The sequence below is a fragment of the Acipenser ruthenus genome, chromosome 15 (genome assembly GCF_902713425.1).
Source record: "Acipenser ruthenus chromosome 15, fAciRut3.2 maternal haplotype, whole genome shotgun sequence".
Classification (NCBI taxonomy): domain Eukaryota; kingdom Metazoa; phylum Chordata; class Actinopteri; order Acipenseriformes; family Acipenseridae; genus Acipenser; species Acipenser ruthenus.
The window spans coordinates 27,352,799-27,365,244 of record NC_081203.1 but is presented as its reverse complement, the minus strand read 5'-3'; the positions used below and the strand labels follow the sequence as shown (position 1 = coordinate 27,365,244).

At 36.3% G+C, this 12,446-nt stretch overlaps 1 protein-coding gene across 3 annotated transcripts in view; it reads right to left on the bottom strand.

Moving 5' to 3' along the window:
* LOC117422025 (glutamate carboxypeptidase 2-like) overlaps positions 1 to 8,773 on the bottom strand; it is a 63,201-nt gene extending 54,428 nt beyond the window's left edge. The window contains exons 1-4 of one of the 3 annotated variants that reach the window (XM_058987685.1): positions 8,451 to 8,773; positions 6,907 to 7,198; positions 5,789 to 5,914; positions 5,401 to 5,584 (exon numbers count right to left, since the gene is read on the bottom strand). In XM_058987685.1, the coding sequence (XP_058843668.1) occupies positions 5,401 to 5,584; positions 5,789 to 5,914; positions 6,907 to 7,198; positions 8,451 to 8,656 (808 nt within the window). In that variant the 5' untranslated portion in view covers positions 8,657 to 8,773. The remainder of the gene's footprint in view (positions 1 to 5,400; positions 5,585 to 5,788; positions 5,915 to 6,906; positions 7,199 to 8,450) is intronic. The other 2 variants (XM_058987684.1, XM_058987686.1) reach the window with 2 other exon arrangements.
* Between the last annotated feature and the right edge of the window lie 3,673 nt (positions 8,774 to 12,446).

The window sequence follows — 12,446 nt, the reverse complement described above, 5'->3', positions numbered from 1 at the left end:
CAGAACCCCACTGGAGTGAAAGGACCTTTCTTCAGTGATTACTTGCAGTAGCTGCAATAATCCAATACCACAAATCAATTCAGATATACATAAACACGGCAAGATCAATTCTGCAAAAATATATTGAATAGCAAATCATTAAAGTGACAAAATAAAATAACAGAATTGTAAACATGGGTGAATGTTAATATAGAAATACAAATAAGTATTGTGCCGTCTCTAAGCCGAAATGTCATTATGCCCTCTTAGCCATTCTGTATAGAATCTAATCAGAACAAAATGAAGCATGTAACACTGTTAGTGAAGCTCTTATACAGAATATAACAATATAACAAAGACACAGCCATAAAAACATTATATAATGAATATGTCCACTTTAAAAGAATTCATTACAGCAGGCATCTACATGCACACTAGCTAGTCCAGCCAGTACAGTATCAGTCTAACATTGTGGTTAATCAGACTTGAATAACAGTGTACATTATACTATATTTATTATGAAAACGAATATAAACTTCTGGATTGAAATACATATTGAGTCTATTTATTTAAATTTTGCCCTCCAGAACACACCACCAGCTTTAAATGAAGGTTCTGGGTTGCAGCACCTTGTGATTAAAGGCTAACATTTGTATTTACTTTTATGGTCAATGAGAAAAATATTTACAGCTGTTGATGAGAAGTACAGTAGAGAATTGCATATTGATTTTGAGGATGACTGCAGTCAAAGTTCACTGTGTACATTCTTTTCACCCAGGGGTTCCACAAAAAAAAAAAAAAAAAAAAAAAACTTTTACACTCTCACACCTCCCCAATTGAATCCATCTGTCCTTGTGGACCAGAACCCCTACCCACAAGTTTGGTAATCTATAATAATAATTACCGACTGCAAGCCAATAAGGAACATTCTACAAACACAATAACCATTACTATTATATTGGTAATGTTAAATGGACATGTAAAAGATCAATGCCAAACACAAACACTAGACATCTTCATTTGCTGTACATAGTTGAATAGATCATTAATAAATATAAGAGTAGACAGGTTTATTGATAGATGAACTGATGTATACATAAATTGATGGATGGAGTACAGTATGTATTGACTTGCCTGTTATGTGTTTCGATGTGATACAACATACCCTCATTGGACACCAATGCAATGAATATAATTCATACATTTTGATATTTTTTCTTAATACAAGCATTTATTTTTTGTTGTACTGTTTTTCCTTTTTGAAGGCTTAAAACTCTGCTTTCTCATATATACAAATCAGAACTGTGTCTTGCACCCTACAAGTCTTGAGCAATTTATTGGTTAAATTTAAAACTCTGCATCAAAGGCTTTCCACTTATTTCCCAAAAAGCAACCTTCAATTTATATTATTAATCTTGTCACAGTATGTCATTTACACTTTCCTGTGCTTTTCTGTCAGATTTAATTTTGTAAAGCACTGTGTAATGGGTAACCATAAAAATAAATACACACAGCCATCTGATCAGCCAACATTTGAAATGTTGTAATAATAAAGAATATATTATATACCAGATATGACAAAGTCCCCAATCTTGTCATAACCACTGTCATTTTTGACCAAAATCCATTTGAACTAGACTGGATCTGATTTTATTGATACACAATACATTTGGCAGTAGCAAACACAAATGTCTTATTGATGATTTCCACTAATCAGGGGAAGACAAGTATGTAATCAAAAAGGCTGCTGGTCTGGACTGGTTGATTTGGCTGCTCTTTAGATCATGCTTCATTGCAAGAATGTACCTAAATAGCAGCCAATTTGACCAACCAAACATGTAAAATCCCCCCACGCTGGTCTATTCTCTGTAAATGGTGACCCCTTAGAAAGCTTTTCACACACACATACTCCACTGTTCAGCAGTTGTAACTCTGTGTTTGTTCTAGTATGTGAAATTAACACATTTTTTCCCAGGATAATTAAACAAGTTGAAGGAGTAGCGTGTCTGAATAATTGACACACCCCTACGGTGTTCTGGATTACAGTAATTGAAAGCAATATTATGATTCACAACACACAGTGAAACATAAGTTGCTGTATTTTGTTGTCCACTTATCGTAGGTACTGTAATGAATTACCTATGCTTGGGATGTGACACAAACCTCGGCCACCAGGTGCTCCATTGTGAACCCTCTACCACAGCTCCAAGAGAGGAGCAGTAGGGCACACCACATCACGTCACGCACATAACATCAGGAACCATCACAGTATCAAATCAGAATTTCATTTTTTAATATCACAAGCTACAAATGTGGTCCAATACTCTGTGGGTGACTCATATTTTCTATTTGAGCTCCTGTAACTGTAATTGAGCAGCTGACATTTACAACAGCCAAACAAACTGCCTGAGTGGCTGACTATATTAGTTGAAATTCATTCTTTGGGTTTATAATGTATATTGGGAGTCATGAGCCATGCTGATGACATTAATGTTGCCATAACAGAATGAAAAACCGAATTACACAAACATGAATGGACAGTAATAGCCCTTCCTGTCATCAGAGGTTAAGAATATTTTATTTGGGTTTATATAGAAAATTCATTGAATATTTGGATCAAATTATTTTATATTGTTTTTGTCATAATGTTGTTGCTGTACTCACCCTGCCTTTGTTTTGTTTTTTCAATTATGTTGATCTTTCCACCATGATGGATTGCATGGAATCCAGAATCCATGCAATCATCCAAGCAGAATCATACAACCAATCATTAGCCTCACCTGATGTCTGTAATTGTTTAACAGTTTACCTGCTGGAGGAGATCCAGAATCCCATCGAAGGAAACTCATTGTTTCAATCAGTTACCCATGTTTAGCGTAACTCCTCTCAACAAAAGACAGGCTTCAGGATACAAGCATCTCCACTATTGAGCTCTGATATTGCAGATTTACCTACACAAGTAAAAGCAGACCCTTTTTGGGTTCATTCAAAGGTCAGCACCTTGGACAGCACAGAGTGCAGTACTGTGGTGCACCCCAGGCAGGCAGGATGTTCAAGCCCACAGGGAAAACACATTAGCTATAAATCTTGTTGTGAAATGAGAAGGCAATTCTGCTGTTGATGCTGTTAGTAGGAATTAATTCCCCAGTATGGTCCTGTGGCCTAGGGACAACTATTTATAGCTGTAGGTTAATAGCCAAGAAGGTGTCTGCAAGCTGCTAGCACCAGAGAATATTACAAAGTTTAAACGCTAATACTAAAGTACAAACATTTCAGAAATAAGACTTTTTACTACAGAATACAAGTGTAAAGTCATTGTACTGTAGTGTACATTTTAATACCGGACCCTGTCACAATGTATTATACTTTCCAAGTTTACTTTATTAAGTGTGCTGGTAATACCTTTAGGAGAATGACGTTTACTTTATTATTTGCAGGGTCTGGAATAACAATTAGTGCAATCAGCCACCTGGTTCAGCTTCAAACTGCAACAGCAGCACAGCTATTTCTGAAAGTAATGTGCCGGAAAGATGCAGCATCTGGTATTACACAGCATGAAAAGAGGGAATGCCTTGGAGATTCATGGTGTGTGTTGTTTTAGAGAAATTAGGAAAACCTGAAATCACATGGCTTGCATGAAAGACGTATCTAAGAGAGGCAAACTAAATGAAACTCCAGTGGAGCAGCTTCATTTTGAGAGCTCAGTCTGTTTCTGTGTCGCAAATGCAGGAGAAGAGATGAACAATTTTGCTTTGTTGTTATTGCTTTGTTTTATATTTGAACCCCATGCTATAACGGACGGTGTGAATGATCTTCTACTGCATGTAAATGACTCAGAACTCCTTTGCATCTTCTCCATCTCATAGCCCTTCATTCCTGTGCTGAGTTGCTTTTTTCAGAAACAATCACACTGACAAAAACAATATTTGGTGCTCTGCCCTGATAGTGCTGGGATGTGTTTGTACAACAAGGAGCAAAAAATGGTTAATCAACCTCATGGTTTTGTGCCTTACCTAACAAATAGGTCAGCTATCCACCTATTAGGTTTCTGTTGTTTAAATGAATAATATGTCAAGGCCAACAACTTCAATAACATGTCATCTAATTGTTCATCATGTTTTACAGTAATTACCACAACGTATGTTCATTGTTCTTATCAACATGAGCACTGATTAAAGTTAACAATTACCTCAGCTGATCAATACTGAATCTAATATTGTATTGAAACTAGAAAATGTCTGTTCCATTTGACACATTTCAGCTGTAATTATCTACACATCATTCTAAAACAACCTGATTCTGACAGTTATTCCTGTTTAACACGTACAACAAACACTGAGCAGTAAAGTTGGATTGTTTAAACATAGTGTTACGATACCACATTAGTTAAATTTACACATCTAGGCAGTAATCATGGCATAGGTTCCCTTTTTGAAAAATAAAGTGCCGACATTGACTGTTCAAGGGATGCTACTGGTAGCCATAGAGATAGTATCTGAGTCACTTACCAGACATAACTGAAAACTTTCATAAGGAGCTCATGAAAGGTTTTAATGGCACAATTTCCAAGGACATACAGAAGAAATCAATACAACTCAAGACTTGAGCAACAGCACTCTAATACTGGAACTACTCAGAATACTTACAAAGCTAATGAAAAGTATAACAAAAAAAAAGGTAAAATGTCATTTAAAGCTGCTTGTTATTTAAGCATGTGTTCTTGAAAGAAGGAAGTACCAACATCTACAGAGTATAACACACACCATTTTGTACATTTATGTTAGTTTTATGTGGGTTGCGCATTATATACAAGGTGCACTGTATATTCTGGTTATAGTCTATAGTATACTATAGTATATAAGATGCAGCAGTTTTATAACCCAAAGGCAGCTCAGTTATACACATATTCAAAAGATGGAGGCACCTAAAACCTGTCTAAGTGCTTGAATGAAGTGAACAGTTTTCCATTGGCTATATTCAACCAATCCCAATTAAGCACATAACAGGGCTTACTCCTTCCTTTCCTAAGCACCGAAGTGCACAATTTGTTGGTGGGTGTTCCCAGTGTTGTTTTTTATGTCTTTCTTTGGACAGGCAGGTACCATGTTTATCTTCTGGACAACTAATTTAAAGGAACAGACCTCATTTTGGTTTCTATCCATTTTAAACTATAAACAAAAAAAGAGCATGCAGACTATATTTATATATTTTTCACAGCCCTTTCAAAGTAGTTGCCGTGGGATACTGATTGCTTTAATGCTAGATAAAACACCTTTAACAGTTTACTGCCATAATGCACCACAATCTTGGGGACACAGAAATAAACAACACACCTTTATTGGACAGTGGAGCTCCCTGCCAACTAAAAAACTAGTGGCCTGTGTGTAGATATTAATATGAAAAAATAGCCACTTTATTCACCTATTGATGGGTAATATGGTGTCAAAGGATCCCCGTCTCTGGGAAGGACAGTCCCACGCTGAACTCCTGTACCAGGCAACCACCAGTCATCAGGGTACACCCTCACCTCACTGTCAACTGCATAGTCTGCAGGGTCAGAGTACAGTACCATCCCAACACAGCCAAACTCTGCTGCATGTTTTACCTGCAAATAATATGATATGGAATCATGGCTAACCCTGCTGTTTAGATCATTCAAATAAATGCTTCAGAACATGGTCCGGGTGAGTTCACAAATGCACCCAAAACAATGAGAGCGAAGCTCAAGGTTTTTTATTTTATTTTTATGAATCCCCTTAAGTGCTTAAGTGCATGTTGTAAACAAATAAAGCGTTTTCATGTACTGTACCTTGTCCGCTCTGTAAATTTTCCCATAGCGAGCAATTGCAATTGTTCCATTCAGATCAATTGAAAGATTCCTCTTCATGTATGTGAAGTCTTCAATGGTCCCATAGTTTACATAAACAGGATCCCCCTACACAATTAAAAAAAAGATATAAAAATAATTGCATATTTAAATGTACTGGAATTCATCTTTGACATTATTTTTGACATTATTTTTTGTAGCACAAATCTAATTGTTTCTAAATGCTGCATATCAATAAAACATATATATATATATATATATATATATATATATATATATATATATATATATATATATATATATATATTATTGAGACATGGCATGAATCCCAGAATAACACATGCTTGTCTTTCTTAAATAAAGTAGTTGTTGCTGTTCACCGAACCAATTAAATGCACAGTGATGTTTCAGATTAGAATGGTAATTGCAATTTAAGTCAATCGTGAGGCACCAGTGCACCACTTACTGAAAGAGACACCCAGTGATATTACAAAACAAGAAAAAAAACACCCTATCATAATATATTGTAAATAGCAGAAATTATTTTAGTAACACTATAAAACCTCTTCAGTGTAACACCATACTAGTTTTGTATTTAATGTTGTAAATGTCCCTTAAAAATGTATACTCCAAAATAATTATATGCATAGTATCTTCTAGAAGTTAAGTATCTTCTAGAAGCTTGAGTTACATTTTGGTCACACCAGGTGGTTTACATAGGCTGCTCCAACTTAGAACTGCTCAGCACACAGCTGCCCTTCTGCTAATGGGCCAGCTGAACAGTATCGGTTGTTAAACTAATAGAAAAATAATAATCTCTCACTACTGGGACTACTGTCCCCCCAAACACTCCCACATTAGAAAACTAGCCAACCAGTGTTCTTCCAATTACCTATTGGTAATAATGGGGTGCACTAAACCACCACCTGCACAACACCTGATTAAATCATCTCTGACAACCAATAAACAGTTTCCTTGATCTCGTCTGCAATAGATATCTTTCTATCTAAAATAGGCAATTACAGATTTTCTGCAAAGGAAATTTAAGATAAAAGGATGCTAAAGCGTCTGACCCTTACACTAACACAAGAGAATCTTACCATGACAGTGCCAGGAAGAGAGTAAGCATTAAAAGGGTTTACAACAGTGGGGTCCTCCTCCTGGTCTGGGTTGAGAATTTTCTCCACCTTGGCCGACATGTCAGCTTCAGTGCCATTCTCAAGCTGAACAGCTACGTAATTTGGGTCACTGGCATTTGGATAGGAGAGTAGTACAGAGTAGGGGTAGATCCGAGCACTATCAAGGTGACTTTTCCACTCATTAAAAATATAATTAACCAGCTCTTCTTCTTCTCGAGGGCTGCCAGCGATATGAGCTTTTTGTGTGAAGTACCTGCGCAAAAAGATTGCACATCGTGAATATGCCAAGCCTCAAACCTGAACACCTTCATTTGTCTATTCAAATTCATGGAAATATGAGAATAAGAATAAGAGACACTAATGACATTATGGCACATATTTAACTTGGCCCCTTCTTTACAGGCAAATAGCTACAAAAAATATGCACTACGTTGTCAAAAACATTCTTTGAAGCCAATATCATCACCGAATAAAAAAAGTGTAGAGGATTGATGGGGGAAAAGCAGGGAAGCGAGGATATAGGAAGTGGGTGGGACATGTTTGTTGGAAGTAATAGTTATAGATTAAAGAGGAAACATACAGATGCATGACAAACAGCATCAAATACAAACACATTGATTCACCTACTCAACTTGAAATGTGCATACAGATCTCAAGTAGAATCCAAGGACAAACACATGAGCGTCATGTACATAATTACGGTATGTATTTATGAGGATTGATTCAAACAACTCCCTGTTCCCATTATAAATACAAAGTAGCTTTTGGTCATTGATCTTCGAGAGTTCTGAAGAGTAACCTTTCAAATATGTAGCGGTAGGTATGAAGTCTTTACCCCATCAGCATGCATACTCATATTGTTCAGCAAATGTTTGTTTCTCAGAATACATCTCACAATGATGTGTCCAGTATTTTATTAGGTTAAAGAAAACTGTAAAACTTCTACATCACAGCCCTAGAGCCACAGACTGACAGCATGTCTGAACATTTTCAGGGTTCATAGCAGGCAGGTGTTCACAAACCAAAAGTGGCTCCAACAAAAGCTGACACAAATGTCAATCACTATTATTATTATTATTATTATTATTATTTGTTTATTTAGCAGATGCCTTTATCCAAGGCGACTTACAGAGACTAGGGTGTGTGAACTATGCATCAGCTGCAGAGTCACTTACAACTACATCTCACCCGAAAGACAGAGCACAAGGAGGTTAAGTGACATGCTCAGGGTCACACGATGAGTCAATGGCTGAGGTGGGATTTGAACCAGGGACCTCTTGGTTATAAGCCCATTTCTTTAACCACTGGAACACACAGGCAGGGCTGGAGCCTATTGCCAGAACAGATTACCAAGAGTGTGCTAAAGGTTGCCCATAATGTACTGTACCTGCTCTGTTCATGAATGCATTTAATCTGTGTTTGTGTGTAGATACCAGGCACAGTTAGTACCTTTAGATTATTGCCATTGCCAGTAGAAAATACGTGAGAACAAGCTGGATACCTACTTCAAGTTTTTCTCAATGTTGTCTGCACGGATTTCCTTCATGAGTCTTTCTGTGAAGCTGCTGTCTCCATCAATACTCATTTCCCTGAGCCAGCTGGGGAGGTCAGGAGGAATACCAAACTTTCCAATTAAGATTCCTAGGACTAGAAACACTACAGTACACACAACAGCTACCAGTTTCCAAGACATCATTTTCCAAGACACCATTTTCAGAAGCTCCCTGGGTTTCTATAAAAAGCTCACTACCAGCAGATGACAGAGCGGTTAAGTTTTCAAACTGTTGCCAGTGCTGTGCTTACATTTGCATAAATAGACTTTGAAAGTGTAATCCACTGAACTAAATGGCAAACTAAAGTAAATCATCTATATACGGCAGTAATGCTGAGCAAAAGTCGTAAAGTAATACAATTCAAAATGATTATGTAAAATTGGTTATTCATTAACCAATTTTAGTAAATAATCTACACAACACTGCTGTAACAAACCCTTGTGCGATATGACTTAAAGCGCCCAATAACAAAATACAAGAGAACACTCATAACATTGTATTTGCTCAGAATTCTCCTAACAGCGCATCTGATCATAAAACAAGACAAAATCATAGTGATTTGCATTGCCAGAAACACCAGTCTTCTGTAGTGCACAGAACCAGACACCTGTATTTTGATTTGAGAAGAATTGGTTGGGAACATGTTCTTTGCATGAATACAGTAGATTGCTGGAAGCAAAATGCTTAAATGCTTGAAACCTCAGTATGTCGCTACATGCCTGGAATGTTAACATTAATATAATATTAGCAACACTGTATATATGCAGCTGTACACCACAGCAAGTGACAAGAATGTGAAAAGGACTGGCCGAGATACAGCACTCACATTATTACGCTTCATCAAAAGCAACAGGTGCATTTGAAAGCTTTCATTGTACATGTTAAATGATTCAGCTTAGCAGTGTACCTGTATTGCAGGAGCTAAATGAAACTGTAAAATAGAAAATGATTGAAAAATATTCCTTTAACTGTTCATGACACATTTTATACCAGATAGGCTCCTTTTAACACCCCACAAGTTTCCGTCAATAGGAACTGTGAAAAAAATGCTAATAGCATGATAAAAAAAGGATGAAACTGGAGATGGTCTATGAGAAGAACTGAGGTTTTGACAAGAGCAAATCTGATATATTTAATAATAACTACAGGGTTCATTTTGTGTAAGAGGAGGTAACCATCTTAAGAGTGGACTGGATAACCCTGCTTGTATTAAAATACTTTGATATTTCCTTTTTATTTTATTATTAAAAAAATACACAGCAAATGACCTATAAACAACCAATAAAACAAACTATAATGAAATAATAGAAAAAAAGGGAAATAACCAAACATATTCACAAAAGCACCCAAAGTAAAGCTCATAAAGCACTTTGAGTTACATAGTATCAGCCACCTGTTATTGTCACAGGACGTGGTTTATTAATCTGTAAGGTAAGACTGAAGGGAGGACTGGTGTGAATTAGGTTCTGATATACAATAAAAAGTAATCTCTGATTCTGATCTGTATTTTTAAACAATTTAACATTTTAACATTGCCATATACATGTAATAAGGAAAGTCATTTACAGTTTACTTTATTTATGTAAAATAGAGGTCGCCTGATAAAACACAATTAGCAAAAAAACGACATAACACATTTGTATTTATATCTATTCTTTCAAAGAGTTCTGTCTCCTCAACTCTAAGGAGAAGAGACAGCAATCCAATGTAATGAGTGTCTGGATGTCAATTGTAGTTCCTAGTATACTGCAGAGAACAATTGTTTAACATTTCACTCACATGTACTGGCACTTTTTTTTAACACTGCCTTGCCCTTATCCATCTCTCAGGAAAGAACACACATCCAAGCCTGACCAATAGTGTTAGAAATCCATCGTATAACCCTCTGAAGTATATGTTCAACCACTGCTCCATTGATCCAGTAGCCTCTTGAGACTAAATAACATCAGCCCTTTATAGTAAAAATATGGCAAGATAGAAAGGTAAACTGAGTTCAAACATTAATGCATATGGGTAGGACTGGCAATTCTGAAAAATAAATATAATACAAAGATGACCCAGATATAAACCAGAAAACATACACAAATACAGCAAGCATACCTTTGCTCTACTATATGTGAACTATTTCAACAGACTATGGGTATATAGAGGTCAAACCACCAGTGTCTTGACCTAGTTAAATATTAATCTGAATGTTTCTGGAAGACCCTCACACTTTCACTCTCTGAATCGGTTACCCTATTGCTAATTAACCTATTAACCTAATGAAGGCATGATCCAAAACATCTATTTAACTGGATACATTCATAAACCATAATTCTCAAGAACTGGCACACCGTAGTCACTTGTAAAATGCCCTGTTGGGAGAAGAATTTCTATTGGAACTAAATCATTTATGTAAAATACATTTCTGTATTCATGCCTTGAGAACGTATTCAGAATACGTTCAAAGCGTAACACTCTCTATGGCAGCAAGCTCTAAAATACCACAGCAATTAAGCACATCTTCTATGCTGGTAATTTGAGGACACCACAGATGAGGTGTTGTGGTTGTAACAAAAGAAGACACCACTTCTGTCAGCAAGTAGATAAGAATCAATGCTTAAGATCTTTAAAAAAAAAAAGTCAGTAGTGGCCAACAACTATTACAATGACTGTTCCTGACATTAGTAATCTGGAGATAAAGTGAGCGAACAGACAGCACATCTCTTATTTAGAAAAGAGACAAATCTGATAGCCGCTGTTTGATCTGAACCGCTGAGCCCTGAAAATGAAAGCTATTGTCAGGTCAGCTGAGTGAACACTCATTTGAAAGCTCCACTTTTTGATAGCATGAGATGGGTGTATAGCACTTTGTTAAACAATTTTTTTGTGGTAGCTGCTTCAGTGAATGTATGAAAGGTTGTGTTATTATTGTTGCTATTTATTTATTTATTTAGTTATTTTTATTGACACATTAGCAATCTCCAAAGCAACAGCAAATTTAAATTTAAATCTAAATGGAATAATTCACAAGGTTAAGAACTGGAGAATATTGAGACAGTTGTCTGTGTTGACATATCTTATGGTGTAAGAATATTAGATGCTTATTGTATTCTGTGTGGATGATTCAAGAAAATGTACATAAGTAAGACTGAAACTTTCTGCTCCCTGAAAACGTCAAACATGCACTATTGTCTGCCACAATAGCTTGATGGTGTTATTGTCCATTCATCTGCTATAATTCTTCCCAGTGCTCAGAAAATGTGTTGTATTTTTAATACTTATTTTTTTACCAGTGAACCCAATTATCTATCACAACAGTATTATTAAAATATGACATGAGTGGGAGACTAGATGAAGCAACAGATGGGTACATTTTATATGAAACAGGCACAATGAGAAGTCCATGAGCAGTGAAGGATAAGCGTTGAGTAAATTCAAAACACCTTTTGTTTCCCCAGAACATTTGCACTGCTATTGACAAGTCGTGTAATGAAAACTGAATTTCCAGCCAACCATATTTGTTTTGCTGTCCTGAACAGAGCAAGCACATGCATCGACATCAAGCATAGCACCTATTAGTTTGCACATCCATAACATGTTCTCCTATCAAGCAAATTGCCTTCTCCTTACTCAATGTATTACAAGGTACATGTCATTGAATAGGCTTATAGTGACAGTAAATCTCATGGTCAAACAGCAGGTGAAAACTGTATCACTGCTCATATCATTCTTTTCCAATGGTTTAATAAGCAAAACAGAATTTGAATTGAAAGTGGTGGCCTATATTTCTTACAGTGGATTTTGTCTCATCAATAATCAGGTTAAATTATTTATACATGTGGTACATATGCCAGGGTAACAAAAACGGTAGTAAAGCCAAGTAAAATCATACAGAGAGCATGATAAAACACAGGCTAGCAGGGTTGCAGCACATGCCAAGAGAAGGATATTTTCCTTAATACT